Source organism: Canis lupus, chromosome 18, assembly GCF_011100685.1.
Source record: "Canis lupus familiaris isolate Mischka breed German Shepherd chromosome 18, alternate assembly UU_Cfam_GSD_1.0, whole genome shotgun sequence".
Taxonomy (NCBI): domain Eukaryota; kingdom Metazoa; phylum Chordata; class Mammalia; order Carnivora; family Canidae; genus Canis; species Canis lupus.
The window spans coordinates 41,593,027-41,614,595 of record NC_049239.1 but is presented as its reverse complement, the minus strand read 5'-3'; the positions used below and the strand labels follow the sequence as shown (position 1 = coordinate 41,614,595).

General features: G+C 37.2%; 1 protein-coding gene and 2 pseudogenes across 1 annotated transcript; all 3 read left to right on the top strand.

The window, feature by feature from the left end:
* Positions 1-1,497: 1,497 nt before the first annotated feature.
* OR4C58 (olfactory receptor family 4 subfamily C member 58) lies at positions 1,498-2,411 on the top strand (the record flags this gene model as incomplete). Its single annotated transcript, NM_001388636.1, is given in 2 exon segments — positions 1,498-1,834; positions 1,836-2,411. Coding segments are annotated over 2 exon segments (913 nt in total), but the record flags the coding sequence as incomplete, so codon positions are not given.
* OR4A47GP (olfactory receptor family 4 subfamily A member 47G, pseudogene) lies at positions 13,396-14,325 on the top strand (annotated as a pseudogene).
* Positions 19,533-20,807, top strand: LOC119864299 (annotated as a pseudogene).
* The last annotated feature ends 762 nt before the right edge of the window (positions 20,808-21,569 follow it).

Genomic DNA, 21,569 nt, shown 5'->3' with positions numbered 1-21,569 from the left:
AATCCATGCTTGGTCATAGAGTTAAATTCGGAAGGAGTATGTTATTTTGTATTTAGAATACGTCTTCAACAAATCAATTAATGAATAGAGGATAAATTCCAGAAACAAAGCAAGCAAATTAAATAGCTTAATATTTATATTAAAGAGTCTTTTAATCACTTGCTTTCAAATTTTTTTCTTAAATCTGATGACTTTTTTTTTTTGCCATTTATTACTTTTTCTTTTTCTCCTGTTTCTTCTCACTTGGTTAGCTTATATTTTTAGCATCTTTGCCTTTTGGAGATGGTCAGAGACAATTTTGAAAGATTTTTTTTGGTGATACTCTTGTGAGAACAGTAAAATCATATTAACAACAACAATAGTAAATTTAAAATGATTTGATCTTCATGACACTCCTAAATACAGATATATTTATTCCCCACTTTAACAGATGAAAACATTGAATCCCAGAGAGATCAAATAAATTGATGCTATGTAGTTAATAAGTGGTGTATCCCAGATTTTAAGCTAAGTCTTTGAATTTTAAGCTCACTTCTCTTTGCTCTTTTTCCTTATATTTTCCTCCCTCTTTCTTTTGCCTCTTTTTTTCTTCTCCCTCTCAGTGATGCTTTATGACTGTTTACTTTTGGCCATCACTGGGAATACAAGAATGAATGATTACAATGCATTAAGGCACATTTTTGCCTTCAGGGATGCACCCTGTTGAAGAATGAGATATGAGTACCAGACAATGTGGCACAAGCCTTTAGGGCGATTTGCAAACTTCAGTGAGATTGGAAGGAAGTAGCAATACTATTTTAAGTCTTGAGGAAGCTGAGAAGCTACCAGACAGGTAAAGTACGAAAAAGTATGGCTTGTGAAAGAATCTTTATATATCTTTGAGTATTTTGCATGACCTCATTTAGAAAAAAATGGATTTTTCACTAGTAAACATGTCCAGCCACTTTGGAGGTAAAATACACAAATCTTTGGGTATTTGTGAATCTGCCACATCCATGGCTATATCATTGATTGGCTCTTCCAAATTGATGCATGGCATTTTTTTTTTCTGATTTTAAATGTTGCACACTTTTGTTGTAGAAAATTAAAACAAGGGATGCCTGGGTGGCTCAGTAGATTAAGCCTCTTGATTTCAGCTTAGGGACGATTTCAGGGTCATGGGATTGAGCCTGTACTGGGTGTCGAGCTTGCTTAAGATTCTCTGCCACCCCATCTCCTTCTGCCCCTCTCCCTAACTTGTGTTCTCTTTCCTTCTCTCTCTCTCTCTCTCTCTCTCTCTCAAAAAAATCAGAAAATTATAAAAAACAAAAACAATAGCACCTACATTGTCACTTACGAGAATACAAAATATGAAACAGTCAATAGGGTTTGGGGCTTGTTTTCACCTTCTGCAAAACTAGAAAAAATAAGGCATGCCATGAATATTCATTAGGTGAAAGTGTCATTATTGAGGATGAGTGTGACTTTCTTTTCAGGGATGTCACTTGTCACTTGAACGGATTTGATGGAGAAGATGAATAATGTGACGGAATTCATCCTCCTGGGCTTGACTCAAAATGTGGAACTTCAGAAATTTTCATTTGTTGTGTTTTTAATTGTCTACTTGGTCACCTTGGCAGGCAACTTGCTTATCATGATCACCATCAGCACCAGCAAGGCCCTGGAAACCCCCATGTACTTCTTCCTGTCTTACTTGTCCCTTATAGATGGCTGCTGTTCTTCCTCCATGACCCCTAAAATGCTTGCTGACACTCTTACTATGAGAAAAATAATCTCTTTTAGGGGATGTATGACTCAGGTCTTTGCTGAGCATTTTTTTGGTGCTGCTGAGATTAATCCTCCTTACAGTAATGGCCTATGACCGCTATGTGGCCATCTGCAAACCCTTGCGCTACACAACCATCATGAGTCAACAGATCTGTAGCCTCCTTGTGGGCGTGGCCTGGGCTGGAGGCTTTGTCCATGCAACCATTCAGATCTTCTTCACAGTCTGGCTGCCTTTCTGTGGGCCCAATGTTATAGATCATTTCATGTGTGACTTAAACCCTTTGTTGAAACTTGTCTGCATGGACACTCATACCCTTGGTCTCTTTGTTGCTGCCAATAGTGGGTTCATCTGTTTGTTAAACTTTCTCCTTTTGGTGGTCTCCTACATGGTCATTTTGCACTCCCTAGGGACCTACAGCTTGGAGGGGAGACGTAAAGCCCTCTCTACCTGTGTCTCTCACATCTCTGTGGTCATTTTATTCTTTGTGCCCTGTATATTTGTGTATTTGCGTCCAGCGATCACCTTTTCCATTGATAAAGCTGTGGCTGTGTTTTACACCATGATAACTCCTATGTTAAACCCTTTAATCTACACCTTGAGAAATGCAGAGGTGAAAAATGCTATAAAGAAGCTCTGGATCTAAAGGTGACTTCAATGGAGAAATAATCACAATAGCATAAAATGACCTTATCTTTTAAATGGCAAAGAGAAGATAATATAATTTCAATGGTTCAGGGCCAAGTGAACATTATATGTAAAAGTATGTTGATGTTGGCATGTAAGTTTTCTGAGGAAAGACCCAGGCAGGATTTATTAATCATTTAAAACTATGACATTCAGATTTATTTATTGCCCATTTAGTTGTCAAACTTTGATTACTTTCCGAATCAGTTGGAATAAGTCAATTGGAGAAAGGCAAACATTAGTTGGAATTCTTGTTAAAACACACATTTCCAGGATATAGACTCCAGAGATTCTAACTCATTGGGGGACTGTTCTTGGATTAGCATATTTTCATTTTAAAGAAATTACGTAGATATGTCTAAGCAGGTGATCTATGCATACACTTTGAGCAATAATGCTATAGACTATGTTTGCATCCTTACCTTATTATAAGATCACTTTGTTAGAGCATTTCCTGGGAAGAATATTTCATAGAAATTGCTATGCTATGAGCATCATGAAACTCAACTCTTCATAAGTCATGCAGTGCAAGCTCACTACCTTTGCAATGGCAAAACAAAAATGTAGTATTCTGTGAAGGTAGAAAAGGATTTCTCTATTCTTTAACTTCACTTCCTATACTTTTTAATCTTTTGTTATATCTAGTCTGATTCTCTCTTTTCCTCTCTTGCTTCCAAAGGAAAGACCTACTATCCTTGCTAGGTTACTTGGACTAAAATTTATTGTTATTGCAATAACAGTCATTTACATTGAGAATATTATTGTCATGATTTTGCTGTGTGAAGGAGATATTATGTAGCATTTTTTTATATGCACATTTGTAGGAATGAGTTTAGTGTATTCTAATCATTAAGAGAATAGTCTCTAAGTGAGATAGTTCTGAGATCAAAACTTAGTTTTACCACATTCATTGTGAACTTTAGGAAACTACAGTATCTTTGAGTTAAAGGTGAGTGATAGAGATATTATTAAGATTAATACATAATTTTTATAAATCTTTTATTACCAATAAATTCTCAAAGGCTGTTAGCTATTATGAAATTTATTACTGGAGTCTCTATAATATTGCAGAACCACTTAATCCAGTTTTTGAGCATTGGAATGGATAATACGTAGTATCTTTCTACCTTCTTTGAAGAATAATATTCTATACTCACTGGCCTTGTAAAATTCTTGGTGTCTGGAATGTTTCCCAACACCCTTGACCATTACATTCTCACATTCTCCTGTTTTTCTCATTTCTGTTAGCCTCATGCTTCCTAGGCCTTGGGGCTGGCCCATTTTTTGGTATGATTTTCTTCTGACAAGTCTTAATTGAAGGGCCAAAAAGTCATTTTATTATGAACCTGAAATCAACAAAAATAGGCAACCAGAATGTAAACAGAATTAAGTGAGTTACTTGTTTAGAGGAGGTGGTGTGGTGAAAGTAGATCTGGAGTCAGATTTCCTGAGTTTGAATGCAACCTGGGGAAATTATTTTATCCTTCTACAATGTTTTTCTTTATCTGTAAAAATGGTAATAATAATACAAATTTCATAATATATTTGGGCTATGTAAATGAGTTTCAAAATGCTAAATGCTTATGAAAGTTCCTGGCATGTAGTAAACATTATAAAAGTATATTTAAAAGAATAAAAAAAAAACAGTGCTAGACTAACTCTTAATATGGACAGATTTTTGCTTATATCTCTTTTTGAACTAGCAGGGTCCTCATTATGTTTGGGTCAACACCTCTATGGTTGTTGGTCCCTGCCTCCTTAGGTGAAAAAGACAGCTAGTTCCTTATATGATCAATACTATGTCAGATAACCTTTTCCTTGAACTTTAGGTAAGAGCCTTATTGAATTTATGATATTATTCAGCCTCTGGAAGTTAGTGTTAGTGGCAGTTTTGGGTGATGTGGAAAGATTTGAGTTATGGAGTAAACGGAATTAGTATTGAATTCTGATTAAGTTTATGTAATATTGTGTGAATTTCATCAACTCTGAGGATCTTATTTTATTTATTTATTTATTTTTAAAGATTATATTTATCTATTCATGAGAGACACAGAGCGAGAGAGGCAGAGACATAGGCAGGGGAGAAGCAGGCTCCATGCAGGGAGCCCAATATGGGACTTGATCCCAGGGCTTCAGGATCACTCCCTGAGTCGAAGGCAGAGCCCTTAACCACTGAGCCACCCAGGCATCCCTGAGGGTCTTATTTTAATCTGAGCTCCCATGGACAGTGAAATGGTAATACATTTTTTCGTATGGTAGTTTTAAGCATTAGATGAGACACTGCATGCCAAATATCCAGGACAATGCTTGTCACTTAGTGGGTATCTAATAAACGTCATTGTCTTTGTTGCTCCGTCAATTGTTCATTTGTATTCTATTTATGTCTGACTTTAAAAAAAAAACACTCTGATTTATACATGTTATTCAACTCTAGGTAGATATCTCTATTACAAGGCCATGAGACACTTTCCAAATTCTGAGAGTAAAGCCCTAAAAATTAATACAAGATGGATGAGATTCACTCTCTACAAAATTCACCTTAAAATGTGAGTGTCTCTGAAGTTACAATTAGATGAAAGAAAACGCCAAAATTTGAGACACTTTCTGTGATTAAAAAAAAACTGTATTACAATAATTAGTAATTGTAGTAAAAGTGGTTCCTACTTCTTACATTTGCTGCTACAAAGGCAAGTTACTGTTTAATCCCCGAAGATCTCTATGAAATAATGTTATTATTATTTCTTTCTAGAAGAACTGAAGTATGGAAAATTTAAATAATTTACTGTAGGTCACGCTAGAAAATGCCTGAGATGCAGTTTAGAACCGGTGCTCCTAAACACTATGGTATACTTCATAATAGAGACAGATCACATAGCACTTTGTAGGGAGATAGACAATAAATAAGTTAATATATATATGAAAAAAGTTACATTCAAGTGATTAAAAATTTAAGGATGTAGTCAATGTTATAGTAACTCTAAAGACAAGGGGCCACTCTAGGTTTTGTGTTCAAGGAAGACCTCAAAGCAAGAATTTATAGCGTTTATCTGTGTCCAGGTATGAGAGCAGAGAGCTGAAAGGCCATGAGTAAAACCACTAGAGAGGAGTTTCTGTACATGGGAAGGGGATTTTTATCTGATATGGGTGAGTGTCATTAACTACTCCCTTCTGACTCGGATATCACCAAGCAACCTTAACCTTACAATTAATTCAGCTCTAATTAAAGTCAGATGAAGTGAAATAAAACATCTGGACTCAAGCAACCGTCTTTCCCCAGAACCTGTATGTGCTTTCTGGCAGGTGTTTTCTTTGGTGGACTTGGTGTAGCCAATGACATTCATCTCCACTTTGCCTCTTCATGGCTTCTTTAATTTCCACAAATTTTTTCCCATGTGAAAGCATTTGCTTAAATTGTACATCTCTGCATAGTTGTCCCACTCAAGCACATCTCTTTGACCCTGTTATATTCATTCTCTCCCTTACCCACTAACTTCAGCTGCAATGGTTTCACTTTTGCCTATAGGCCTTTGAACTAGTCCTTTATTCCCCAAATGCTCTTCCTCTAGGCCTTCCTATTGCTTGGATTGTTGTCCTCACTCAGTCTGCAACACAATGGCCACCTCCTTAGAGGTCTTTAACCACCATCACCATGTAAAGCCATCCTCTATCTCCCTGAGTTATTCTGTCACAGTACTCACAATTTCTCTATAGCACCTTTGCCATCTGATTATCTGATTTACTTGTTTATTCTCTGTCTCTTCCAATTAGAATGCAAGCTTCACGAAAAGTAGGTGTTTTGGCTATTTTACGCCCTACTGTATTGCCAGCACTTAGAGTAGACTTGGCACACGGTAAATGCTTCATACAGACTTACTGAATAAAAGGACATCATTTCCACTTAACCTTCTTAGAATAAATGCATTTTTAAAAGAGACCCTTGTTAACTGGAAGCTCCTGAAGTTGATGACTTTCCATTCTTGGTGATAAATTGAAATGGAGAATTTTAGGTCAGTTGAATATATCATCTGGGGTTCTTAGCTGATGATCCAGCATCTCTGTAGATAGTCTCAGTAGAAGGGATATTTGATATGCAATTAAATATTTTAAAGATATTTGGAAGAGTGGGAATCACAGATTGAAGGCTGAGCTATCAGGAAGAGCTTGCAGAAGCATACCTGACTGGACTGGCATGCAAGGGAGATGCTGCCTCTGCTCTAATCAGGATCATCCTGCCCTGACTAGACTGCAGTGGTGCCACCACATTCCTGACCTCAAAGCTGCTCTGGAACTACCTATCCCCAGATAACTGACTTCTGCTCCAAGACTTGCACACAGACTCTTGGTTGACGGAACCCATCACATGTCTGCACCTTTGTTGCAGGGAAACAAGGAAAGGAGATTCTATGGATTTTATGTTGGAATAGTGGATACATACCTTGGAAACTAACATGTGTGGCATGCTTTTAAGAGATTTTGGGGCAGCCACACACTCGGATGTGCACAATTGGGGATGGGAGCTCACAAAATGGGTTTCATTTATCCCATAGATAGTTTTTTATTTCCACAGAGTTTAAGAGTATCCCAGTCTCTATCCTAGATCTAGGAGAAGAAGCAGAAATAAATGACCACAAGGAAGCTGAGGGCAGGAAAATTGTTGATACCATAGAGTTATTCATATCATTTATACCTGCTGTGCTAATAGTTGTGGTTAGTGCTAAAGTAGAAACGCAATGGACAGCACTGTCTTTCACCTTGTGGCATTAGCATACTGTAGGGTATGATGCAGTAGCACTTCCCAAATACCTCTTCTAGCTTAATTTTGAAATGTTTATTAGAAGGAAAATTTTCTCAATAATAAACAAAAATGCTTGTCTTGGTTTAGTGACTCTCATCTTCTTAAAAAAGCACCCCAAAATGTATTGTGTACTAGGTGTATCAGGCACTTTGCATACATTATATCATTCAATCATCATGATTTCTTGAAGTGCACATTATTCTCTTAGAGCTAAAAAATGAGGCTGAGGGATATTTAAAATAATGTTCTCAAAGTTATGCTATTGTAGGTAAGAAGGCGAATTAATCCTAGTCACCTCTCTCCAACACATTTGAAATTCTGTTTAAAATCCACAGTTGTCTAGGTTTAAAAGGGTACGCTCATTTCATCTTACCTCAGATCTCCATCTAGTTGGATCTTGGCTCTTAATGCAGGCCTCCAGGATATTCAGCTTATCCACATGCATCTGTGTGCTTCCTCTTCCTGGACACATGTCACCTTAAAAAATTTAATAAACTTTACTTTTAGAGAAGTTTTCAGATTCTGGCTATTTGAGCAAGAACTACAGAGAGTTCCTGTATAATCCTTGTCCCTACACATGCAAATTTATCCCATATGGACCTCTCACAAGACTGTGTATATTTGTTACAACTGATGAACCTATGAAACATTATCACACAAAGCCCTAATAACTTACATAATTTACATTAGAGTTCACCTCTGGTGCTGTACATTCTATGGGTTTGGACAAATGTATAGTGCCATATAGCCACCATTGTAGTATCATGCAAAGTAGTTTCACTGCCTTAAAATATTCTGTGCACTGCCTGTTCATCCTTCTCTCTCCCCTAACTCCTGGCAGTTACTGATCTTTTCACTGTCTGCATCATTTTTCCTTTGACACAATTGCACATAGTTGGAATCATACAATATGTAGCCTTTTGAGATTGCGTTCTTTCACTTAGTAATACACATTTAAATTTCTCCCATATCCCTTCCTGACTTGATAGGTCAACCTTTTAGTGCCAAATAGTCTTTATTTTCTGTCTGTACCACAGCTTTATTTATCCACTCACCCACCAAAGAGTGTCTTGGTTGTTTTCATGTTTTGACAATTATGAATAAAGTTGCTAGAAACATCTAGGCATAGATTTTTTTCCTTCTCATCTTGATTAAAGTATAATTGGCACATAATATAAGTTTAATGTGTACAATGTGATTTGTCATACATATATGTTGAAATTATTACCACAATAAGGTAAGTTAAAACATTCATCCCTTCACATAATTACATTTTTTGGGGGAGAACATTTAAAATTTACTCTCAAATATATAACACAATATTGTTAACTATGTCACCATACTGATTATTAGAACTGGTGCAGCCACTCTGGAAAACTGTGTGGAGGTTCCTCAAACAGTTAAAAATATGCCTGCCCTACGACCCAGCAATTGCACTGTTGGGGATTTACCCCAAAGATACAAATGCAATGAAACGCCGGGACACCTGCACCCCGATGTTTCTAGCAGCAATGGCCACGATAGCCAAACTGTGGAAGGAGCCTCGGTGTCCAACGAAAGATGAATGGATAAAGAAGATGTGGTTTATGTATACAGTGGAATATTACTCAGCTATTAGAAATGACAAATACCCACCATTTGCTTCAACGTGGATGGAACTGGAGGGTATTATGCTGAGTGAAGTAAGTCAGTCGGAGAAGGACAAACATTATATGTTCTCATTCATTTGGGGAATATAAATAATAGTGAAAGGGAAAATAAGGGAAGGGAGAAGAAATGTGTGGGAAATATCAGAAAGGGACTCAGGACTTACTCATATTCAGCTGGAAGTTTGTAGTTTTTGGTCAACATCTCCGTCTTTCCTTATCCCAACCTCCTGGCAACCACTGTTCTACTTTCTGATTCTATGAGTTCGACTTTTCTTCTTCAATTTTGAAGGATAATTACATACAGCTCAGGAACTTAACTTGGTGGATTTTTTTTCTTTTCATTTCTCTCAGCATTTAAATACTCCATTCACTTCTTTCTTGCATGGTTTCTGAGAAGTTGGATCTAATTCTTTCTTCTGCTTCTCATGGTGGTGGTCCCAGTCTAGTGATAGTGATGTGATTGTCTAGGAATGCCTGTGGCACTCACCTGGGCTTGTATTACTTGTAGTAAGTCCCCACAGACAATTCCCCACTGAGGCCAGTGTTGTGGCTGGACTGGTTCTTGTGGTTCTTACTATGATTTCAGGATACACTTGACTGCAGTAAAAATGATCAGGGAGCTTCAAGGTACAAGATTTTCTATGCACTAGTCTTAGAGGGTAAACAGCATATCTGAGGGCCACATCTGAGTTTGCAGTTAAAGGGAGCAAGAGTACAGACCTGGGGCTATGCCTTTATTAGGGTCTGATGGCAGTGGGGGCCTATGCAGGGTTTCATGGGTTCACTATTTATGGCTCATTTAAAGCATGAGAGTGAGAAGTAAGGCACAGAAAAGGATAAGCAGGGTCACTAAACTGGTCAGTTGTTGAAGTCATCCAGGGCTTTCTGAAAGAGGAAACTTCATGAGTGGAGGTGTCTTAATTCCTAACCTGGTTGCTTTGCTAGTAGCTGTGTCATATAGCTGGTAATATGTTTATTCATGATAGATGCTTTTGAAATGGATGTTTTGTCAATCAAAAACTTAATGTCAAGCAAGCACTTACAGTACAATCAAAGGGCTTAATGTCAGACACTCTCCTATAGGTAAAATACTTTTTCTTTGGTTTCTTTCAAGATTTAAAATTTTACCTTTGATTTTCTGAAGCTTAAATATGACATACTTCTATCTGTTTTTTTTTTTTTTTGTTAGGCATTTATCTTATGAAGTATTACCTGAGCTTCCAGAAACTTGTGTTCAACATTAATTTGGGGAGCAATTCTCAGTCATTATTGCTTAAAATCTTGCCTCTGTTATTTTCACTTTTTTCTAGTATTCCCATTACATGTATGTTACCTGTTTGGTAGTTGTCCCACTGTTTTGCATATTCTGTTCTAGTTTGTTTATTTGTCTAATTTTATTTTTCAGGCTTTTTTCTCTTTGATTTTCAGTTTTGGAAATTTCTATTGCCATGTCCTGAGGCTGTGTCCAGTCTATTAATGCTTGTCAAAGGCTTTCTTGAATTCTGTCAGTGTTTTTGATCTCTAGCATTTCTTTTCAATTTTTCCTTAGAATTTCTCTTTCTTAGTACATTATCCACCTGTTCTTGTCTTTAGTGATATAACAGGGCCAGTGTTCTGGAGTTCTATGATAAAATTTAAGTCTTCTGGTGAGTTTGTACTCTGGGACTGTATAGTTCACCAGTGCTTCTCATCTGACCTGTCCATAATGTGATAGATCTAAAAGAATATTTACATCTAGATGTTCTTTAAAAATTTTAAAATTTGGTGGAAAAGTCAAAGTTAATAGAATAAAGCAAGAGTCAGTCTTGACATACTCCCAGTGCATGACTTGATAATATATCTGGTTGGAAGGCAAAAAATGGCCCGTGATCTTTGCTTTACTGGGGAGAAGATGCTATTCTCTTCAGCACTGTTACTATTCTTTCAGAACATTTCAAGAATGTCCTCTCTAGATCTCAGTATAACTAATTTTGCCATACAAACAGAATAAGATGGCCCCAAAATGGAAATTATTATTTTTCTTTTTTGAGTTACTAGAAAAGAATTTAGTTTTTGGAGAACAATTTTCCTTTTAAAAGAGCTTGTTGCTGACTTTGACTTCTTATGCCAATAGATTTGCCTGCCTCAATAAATTAGCCTAATGTGGAAAAATTTTGGTTTTCTATTTGCATCATGGATTTCCTTTTAAGTAGATCTACAACCAAGTAATAACAATTTTCTGAAGTACTTAGAGGACTCTGCAAAAAAAGCACACATCTGGTCATGTGAAGTAAAATATATCCTTAAGGACTAATGCAGCTTTTTGTTTTTTTTTTATTTATTTTTATTTTTTTTATTTTTTTAATTTTTTTTATTGGTGTTCAATTTACTAACATACAGAATAACACCCAGTGCCCGTCACCCATTCACTCCCACCCCCCGCCCTCCTCCCCTTCTACCACCCCTAGTTCGTTTCCCAGAGTTAGCAGTCTTTACGTTCTGTCTCCCTTTCTGATATTTCCCACCCATTTCTTCTCCCTTCCCTTATTTTCCCTTTCACTATTATTTATATTCCCCAAATGAATGAGAACATATAATGTTTGTGGCGCAGCGGTTTAGCGCCGCCTGCAGCCCAGGGCGTGATCCTGGAGACCCTGGATCGAGTCCCACGTCAGGCTCTCAGTATGATGCCTGCTTCTCCCTCTGCCTGTGTCTCTGCCTCTCTCTCTCTCCCTCTCTGTCTCTATGAATAAATAAATAAAATCTTAAAAAAAATTAATGCAGCTTTTTGACCTAATTGGTCATACTGGATGGGAGAGGCATTTCCAGGTCTTTATGAGTTAGTTTAAAAGTCCTCCTGCTGACTGTAAGCAAACTTTCAAAAGGTAAACCTATAAGAGTTAATGGTGGAGATTTTCAATTGTGTGAATTATTTTATTATGCAGAAAATTCTTACAAACTTGAGCTTATGGGAATTGAACATTGAAAAGTCCTTCAGACTCACGGGAGCCTTGAAGTCAATCAAAGTTAGTTTTTTTTTTTTTTGACTCATAAGCTGCTTTATTTGCATGCAGAATTGTAAAGAATTGAGAATACATAATTGAAAAAATTGCCATAATAATTAAAAATGTTAAATGTCTAAACGCGTAACCAGAATTGGATATTAGAGAGTCCTCTTAGGTTAGGATACTTAAAAAAGAAGAATAAGAAGAAGAAGAAGAAGAAGAAGAAGAAGAAGAAGAAGAAGAAGAAGAAGAAGAAGAAGAAGAAAGAAGAAGAAGAAAAGTAGAAATATAAAAGCAAGTTTACCAAAATTATGTATGTATCACATATTAACATTTAATATATAAATGTTTTTAAATACAATTAAAATAAAATATAAATCCCTGGCATAGATGATAGAGTTATAGACAACCTAGCAGAGAAGACATGTTAACTAATGATCTGCAGTGTAACACAGTAAATACTACTCTAAAACTATAAGCAAATTTTACATATGTACAGAGGAAAAAACACTACTGCTTATTTCTGTTGTAAATATGATTCAATTATTTGTTCAAAGTTAGTTTTTAATCCCATCTCTGTCACTGAAGGGTATATGACTTTGAGAACTTAAGTATTCTAAGCCTGTTTTTTCAACTATAAAATGGGGATAGCAGTGCTTGCTACTGTAAAGATAAAATGTACATTAACTGTGATCTATATAGCTGTGCATATGTATAGATATAGATGTATATATGTATACATATATACATACATATACATATATATATACATATAAAATGCCTATGTAAGTGTGGAAATAGCACATGATATAGAGTTATGCATGACAAATAATAGATGTTGTTCTTGCAGTGTTACCATTTCCTCTCATTAAAATACTTTGTACCATATAATGACATGGAGATCATTTAGGAAGGAATAGATTTATTGTGGAAAATTAAAAACTTATCTTAATAAATACTTAATTGATATCTATTTGGAAATGTCAATTAGGTAGATGTATACAGAAAGCCATTCATAAATTGTTCTCCCACTTTGAATATGTAAATTACCTTGAGAGATTCTTCATTTAGGAATTACACTTTGTGTAGGACTTTATACATTCTGTGTCTTTCAAGAAATTTCCTTTCCATCTTGTTCTCTCACTTCTCCTTTAAAACTCAACTAAAGTACTGCTTTCTCTGGGAAGCCTTCCCAGATCACAAGTTGATTTATGTGTTAAGGCACATGGAATCCATAGTCTACATGAATATACTTGTAGTGACATTTATTAAATTGATCTATAATGGTCCGACTCCCTATATATGAAATCAATGAGAGGAAGAAACCACATTGTATTTAACTAAGTGATATCAATTATGATAGGTTTGATAGAAATAGATTTTGCATGCACACTTTTTATTGAATAAATAAAAATTAAGCTTATAATATACTTAAAAGTTTTTTCTTTGTTTTAAAGATAAACTGTTTCTAATAACAAAGGTCAGGACCTATAAGGAATAGAAAGAGCCAAGGAAATGGAACCAAAGAACAATGTTACTGACTTTGTCCTCTTGGGCCTCACACAGAATCCAAAGGAACAGAAGGTCCTTTTTGTTATATTCTTGCTCTTCTATATTTTGACCATGGTGGGCAACCTACTCATTGTGGTGACTGTTTCTTTCAGTAAGACCCTGGGCTCACCTATGTACTTTTTTCTTGCCAGCTTATCATTTATGGACGTCATTTATTCCTCTTCTATTTCTCCTGAACTGCTTTCAAATTTGTTCTTTGGGGAAAATATCATATCCTTCCAATCTTGTATGATCCAGCTGTTTACAGAGCACTTTTTTGGTGGATCAGAGGTCTTTCTTCTGCTGGTGATGGCCTATGACCGCTATGTGGCCATCTGTAAGCCCTTGCATTATTTGGTTATCATGAGGCAATGAGTATGTGTTGTGCTGCTGGTGATATCCTGGGTTGGACGTTTTCTGCATTCAGTAATTAAAGTTAGCACTATTTAGAGGCTCCCATTCTGTGGCCCCAATGTCATTGATCATTTTTTCTGTGATATGTACCCCTTACTGAAACTGGTCTGTACTGACACCCATGTCATTGGCATCTTAGTTGCTGCCAATGGAAGGATGATCTGCACTATTGTGCTTGTGCTCGTGCTCATCTCTTATGGTGTCATCTTGCACTCTCTAAAGAACCTTAGTTCAGAGGGGAGGCGGAAAGCCCTCCAGACCTGTGGTTCCCATGTCACTGTGGTGGTCTTCTTCTTTGTTCCATGTATTTTCATGTATTTAAGACCTGCTAAGACCGTCCCCCCTGACAAATCCCTGAGTGTGTTTTACACAGTCATAACCCCCATGCTGAACCCACTGATCTACACTCTGAGAAATTCTGAGATGACAAATGCTATGAAGAAGCTCTGGAGCAGAAGTATCATATCTTGCAGCAAATGAGCACATCTGCCACCATGAATGAGTCATTTGGCATTAGGGTTCATTTCCTTAGAATGCAGAAGTCTTCTTCTTCTTCTTTTAAAAGGTTTTATTTATTTAAAAGAGAATGAGTGAGAGCGAGAGAGACAGAATCTGAAGCAGACTCTGCATTAAGCACAGAGCCTGACATGGGACTAAATCCCCGAGCCGGGAGATCATGACCTGAACCAAAACCAAGAGTTGGATGATTAACTGATTGAGGCACCCAGGTGCCCCAGAATGCAGAAGTCTTCTTAAATTGATTCTGAATTTACTTTCTTTAAAGAATTTCTGGTAATTATAATTAAAGTATGGACTAGATGATTGTACTATAATAAGGTTTCCTCCCTGCTAGGATATAATGTCTTTAAAGTCTTGTGTATCACTTCACTTAGAATGATGTAATGTTTTTACAGCAAGGATTCAATAATAGGTGATGATTTAGGAAATTTTTGTATGATTACACTAAACAGTCATCAATTTATGTATTTATCTTTCAGTTTTTTTCCTGAAATTTGGTATTATTTTTAATTAGATTCTTGTCATTTCATCATTTTTATTATACTATTTAAAATATTCAAACATGTATAGAATGTCTTCCTTGTTAAGTTTTGATTGTCTTATATAAGAAAAGTTGATGTGTAATAGGTAATTATAGCAAAAATGAAAACCTTACAAAATAGGATAAGATGTAGGGCAGCCCAGGTGGCTTGGTGGTTTAGTGCTGCCTTCAGCCCAGGGTGTGATCCTGGAGACCTGGGATCCAGTCCACGTCGGGGTCCCTGCATGGAACCTGCTTCTCCCTCTTCCTGTGTCTCTGCCTCTCTCCCTCTCAGTCTCTCTCTCTGTGTCTCTCATGAATAAACAAATTAAATCTTTAAAAAAATAGGATAAGATGTAGCATAATTTTCCTGCTTATCTCTCATGGTCTCTAGTCTTCTTCCCTGGGAGCAGTCACTTGATTGGTTTCTGAAGACTTGTATCAGATAACAATCTTACAAATACATGTGCATTTAAATATACAAATGTGTTTTTTTTCCGTGTATGTAAATGTTTGCTTTTACTATGCAACATTTAAAAAATGTTTTATCTTATTTTATTTAAATTCCATTAATTAACATATAGTATATCATTACTTTCAGATGTAGAGTTCAGTTATTCATCAGTTCCATATTATACTCATTACATCACGCACCCTTCTTATTGCTCATGCAATACCTCTTTAAAATACACTTTTAATTTTATGATTGTTTTTATGTTTTTATTTTCTCTCTCTGTCTCTCTATATATATACATGCACACATAATGTGTGTATATATATATGTATATGTATATATTTATTGGAGTTCGATTTGCCAACAAATAGTATAAAACCCAGTGCTCATCCCATCAAGTGCCCCCTTCGGTGCCCATCACCCAGTCATCCCATCCCCCTGCCCACTTCCCCTTCCACTACCCCTTGTTTGTTTTCTGGGGTTAAGAGTCTCTCATTTTCATTTTAAACTGAAGTATACTTGATGTACTGTCTTAGGTTCAGATGTACAAGATAGTGCTCTGACAATTATAGACCTGACATAAGAATGCTCACCATATAAGTGTAGTCATCATCTGTCACCATCCAAGGGTAATTACTACAGTATTTATTTCTTATGTTGCATTATATCTTTTGACTTAAATATTTTATAACTGGAAGCCTGTACCTCTTAATCATCTTCACCTATCTTGCCTGTCCTGTCAGCCTCTCCCTTCCGGTAATCATCAGTTTGTTCTCTGTGTTTGAGTCTATTTTGTTTCTGTTTATTTTTTTTTTAGATTCTACATAAAAGTCAAATTATCTGCAACATTGAAGACCTTCCATACCTGTTTATATAGATCTCTTAGTTTTTCTTATATTAGGTAATACTCCCCTATAAGTATATACTAAAATTAATGTCTTCATTTCTCTTCAGATTGTTCCTTACCTTTTTGTATGACAAACAATTTTGCAATAAATACATGTTTTTGAATATGTGCAAAGATGGGTTCTGAGGAGTGGAGTTCTTGTTATATGTATTTGAGTCAAGATCAGATATTCATAGTAATTGCCAAACTGCCATCCTTGAGGTAATACTAACAGCTACACTGCTGCTCACAGTCTGAGATGCATTCTGTCCATATACTCAACAAACTGTGTCCAGTGCATACTTAAGGGACAGAACAATCTGATTAAAGTTATTTTATTTCATTTTAATACTTTAATAGAAGTCCTTTTTTTCTTTTTTTTTATAATAAATTTATTTTTTATTGGTGTTCAATTTACCAACATACAGAATAACACCCAGTGCTCATCCCGTCAAGTGCCCCCCTCAGTGCCCGTCACCCATTCACCCCCACCACTTGCCCTCCTCCCCTTCCACCACCCCTAGTTCATTTCCCAGAGTTAGAAGTCTTTATGTTCTGTCTCCCTTTCTGATATTTCCCACACATTTCTTCTCCCTTCCCTTATATTCCCTTTCACTATTATTTATATTCCCCAAATGAATGAGAACATACAATGTTTGTCCTCTCCGATTGACTTACTTCACTCAGCATAATACCCTCCGGTTCCATCCACGTTGAAGCAAATGGTGGGTATCTGTCGTTTCTAATGGCTGAGTAATATTCCATTGCATACATAAACCACATCTTCTTTATCCATTCATCTTTCGGTGGACACCGAGGCTACTTCCACAGTTTGGCTATTGTGGACATTGCTGCTAGAAACATCGGGGTGCAGGTGTCCCGGCGTTTCATTGCATCTGTATCTTTGGGGTAAATCCCCAACAGTGCAGTTGCTGGGTCTTAGGGCAGATCTATTTTTAACTCTTTGAGGAACCTCCACACAGTTTTCCAGAGTGGCTGCACCAGTTCACCTTCCCACCAACAGTGTAAGAGGATTCCCTTTTCTCTGTATCCTTCCAACATTTGTGGTTTCCTGCCTTGTTAACATTCCCCATTCTCACTGGTGTGAGGTGGTATCTCATTGTGGTCTTGATTTGTATTTCCCTGATGGCAAGTGATGCAGAGCATTTTCTCATGTGCGTGTTGGCCATGTCTATGTCTTCCTCTGTGAGATTTCTGTTCATGTCTTTTGCCTATTTCATGATTGGATTGTTTGTTTCTTTGCTGGTGAGTTTAATAAGTTCTTTATAGATCTTGGAAACTAGCCCTTTATCTGATACATCATTTGCAAATATCTTCTCCCATTCTGTAGGTTGTCTTTTAGTTTTGTTGACTGTATCCTTTGCTGTGCAAAAGCTTCTTATCTTGATGAAGTCCCAATAGTTCATTTTTGCTTTTGTTTCTTTTGCCTTCGTGGATGTATCTTGCAAGAAGTTACTGTAGGCCGAATTCAAAAAGGGTGTTGCCTGTGTTCTCCTCTAGGATTTTGATGGAATCTTGTCTCACATTTAGATCTTTCATCCATTTTGAGTTTATCTTTGTGTATGGTGAAAGAGAGTGGTCTAGTTTCATTCTTCTGCATGTGGATGTCCAATTTTCCCGGCACCATTTATTGAAGTGACTGTCTTTCTTCCAATGGATAGTCTTTCCTCCTTTATCGAATATTAGTTGACCATAAAGTTCAGGGTCCACTTCTGGGTTCTCTATTCTGTTACACTGATTTATGTGTCTGTTTTTGTGCCAGTACCACACTGTCTTGATGACCACAGCTTTTCAAAATTCTTTTAATATAGTTGAGTTTAAGCATCTTCTCATAAATTTAACATGACTTGCACTTTTTTTCCTGTGGATTAACTATTAAAGACTTTATTTCATTTATTATTGATCTCTCCAATGCTGATTTTTGAGTCATTTATGTACTAAAGAAATGATCCCTTTTACTATTGTATATGCATTATTTTTCTGGCTTGTCATATTTTTATTTTTTTTTTTATTTTTTTTTTTTAAAGATTTATTTTTATTTATTTATGATAGACACAGAGAGAGAAAGAGAGAGACAGAGAGGGGCAGAGACACAGGCAGAGATAGAAGCAGGCTCCATGCAGGGAGCCCGATGTGGGACTCGATCCCGGGACTCCAGGATCGCGCCCTGGGCCAAAGGCAGGCGCGAAACCGCTGAGCCACCCAGGGATCCCCTGGCTTGTCATATTTTTAACTTCTTTTATATGATGTAAAATGCCTCAAAATTTATTTTGACATAGGAATTAAGTAGGGATTGAATTTTATTTGTTCCCCTAAAGTTTCGTTGCATAGTTTTTTTATAGTTGCATAGTTATCTTTTAACTTGAAATCCTGACTATATATTCCATTTATATTTGGTTCCAATCTATTCTGTTTTATTTTATTTTTTTAAATAGTTTTTAACATTTTTATTTATTTTTTAAAAAGATTTATTTATTTATTTATTTATTTATTTATTTACTTATTTATGATAGACATAGAGAGAGAGAGAGTGAGAGGCAGAGACACAGGAGGAGGGAGAAGCAGGCTCCATGCCAGGAGCCTGACTTGGGACTTGATCCCAGGACTCCAGGATCGTGCCCTGGGCCAAAGGCAGGCACTAAACCGCTGAGCCACCCAGGGATCCCCTATTCTGTTTTACTCACCTCTTTGTTCATAGCCCAATTGATATGCAGTACATTGTTTTGATACATAATACATTTTGATTTGTAATGGGACTAACATTACTCATTTCTATTCTTTTTCAGATTTATGCCTAGTCTTGCATATTTATGTTTCAAATTCAAATGTAAAAAAATAACTTAGCAAATAAGATAAATAATCTTAACATTAAAATAAGTTGAGTAAAATAAGTTTAACATGGTTTAGTTACAAAACAAAGTCAATTATTAGGTTCAAGAATTCAATTTAAGGAGATTAATCTAAGAAGAGTTTACTGCTTTCAAGTACTGAGAACCGTTATCCATGGACGGATCTTTTCATTCAACAACTCATCTTTCATAAGCTTGGGTATTGCTTCTATTTTCTGCCTGTGTGGCTCAACCCTTCCAGATATCTGTTGCTCTTCATCCATGACCCCTGAAATGCTGCTTGGCATTTTTGCAATAGAGAAACCATCTCTTTTATGAAGTGCAGTACTGAAATTTTTGCTGAGCACCCATGTGGCCATCTGCAAATCCCTGTAGTATGAAATCATCAGAAGGACAGGGATACAGCTTTGTCTTTCAGGTGGCATGTGCTAGAGGCTTTGTCCTTGCAACCACTCAGGTCCTCGTCACATTGTGGCTGCCTGTGTGTGGCTCCAATGTCATAGACCATTTGTGTGTGATGTAAATCCTTGGTTGAAAGCCATCTGCATGGACACTCATACCCTTGGTCTCTTTGTTGCTGTCAAATGTGCGTTCATCTGCCTGTGAACATTTTCCTCTTGATGGTCTCCTAGCTGGTCATCATGTCCTCCCTGAGGGCCTGTAGCTTGGAGTGGAGACCCAAAGCCATATCTGCCTGTGTTCTCATGTCACTGTAGTGGCCTTATATTGTGTCCTGAGTGTTTATATATTTGTATCCAATCACCTGCTTCTCCACTGATCAAGCCAAGAATCCATGGTAACTCTTTTGTTAAACATAAACCTGTGTACTCAGAAATTTGGAGGTAAAGAATGCGAAGATGAAGTTTTGAATTCTGCAAGGAGAGAGCATACTGAGGACTGCAGTTTGGGTTGGGATGGGTGCCCCAAGGCAGCCTGGAGTCCTCTCAGTGGAAGGGAGAGCCATGTTCCGAGGTGGAGAGTCAGCTCCGGGGGTGCCTTCCCTGGGCAGAGCCCTGATCCATCTGTGAAGCCAGATAAGGAAAAACTGGAGCAAAATCCCAAGGAGTTCCAGGACAGCAAAGCTCTGCAAAAAGACCTGGAACAATTTGCCAAGCCTCTGAAGCAGAAGTGGATCACTCTAGGATATACTCAGGCTGATATGGGGCTCACCCTGCAGATTCTCTTTGGAATGTGTTTCCCCAAACAGTCATCTGTCCCTTTGAAGCTCAACAGTGCAATTTCTCGAACACATGTAAGCTGTGGCTCCTGCTGCAGAAGTGTGGGTGGAAGCTGACAACAATGAAAATCTGCAGGGGAGGTAGGAACAAAGCAAGGATCCTTGTGCAGGCTGCAAAGAGGAAGTGAACAAGGATGGAGAACCGAGTGAGGTAACCTGGAGAACATGTTCCTGCAGGGCTGGAAAGCCCCTGTGCTTCTGATCAGGCCCGCAGCTTGGGCGTGTAAAGGATGTGGTCCAAGCTTATTTCTGTAATTAGTAGTGACTAATGGCAAGGAGAGGACTTTGAGGTTTCTGGGTCTTTTTTCTCAGGAGCACCAGTATCCTTCCCTCTGGCACCAGGGCCCCTTTCTGGTACCCCAGGCTATGGGGGCCCTCACTTTACTACTTTGGGCTCCTTGGTGCCTCTCTCTGAGGGTGAAGCCTTTTCCTCTGTGTCTGTCACCGCTCTGGGTTCTCTCTTGCATTCAAACTGAGGAGCCAGCCCTTCCCAGGGATGGGGGCAGAGGAAGGGGAAGAGCTAGGGAATGAGAACCTAGGGTTAGTACCAGGGCTTTAGGATTAAAGTTCTCCATTCACTGTAGAAAGGGTTTGGCACTACAACGGGTGTGGGGACAGAGTTTGGGGGGAACTGGTTGGAGGGAACGTAAAGTTCAAGGATGCTCTTGTTTTTAATCCTCACATCACTTATCACTTTGTTTTTAAATAAAGAAGCCTGGGACACAGTAAAAAAAAAAATACTTTAGGAAATACTAATCATGAAAAGTGTAGCTTCAATCTGTTACCATACAAAGTTACTATAATATTATTGAGTATATTCCCTAAGCTGTACTTTTCATTCTTGTGAGTTATTTATTTTATTCCCAGAACGTTGTACCTTTCAGCCCCTTCACCTATTTCGCCTATTCCTCTACTCCCTCCCCTGTGGCAGCTGCCAATTTGTTCTCTGTATTTATGAGTCTGGTTTTGTTCTTTGGTTGTTTTGGTTTCTTGATTAAATTCCACATGGAAGTGAAATCTTTTGTGACATCTTGAAGATATCCCTCACCATCCATGTAGATCCTTTAGTTTTTCTTGTACTCCATATTACTCACTTATAAATATGTACCACAATAAATGTATTCATTCCTGTTTATATTATTACTTTTTTATGACAAAGAATTTTACAATTGTATATTTGTGAATATGTGGAAGTATGAGTTCCTAAGAGAGTAATTGTTACATGTATTTGAGTCAAT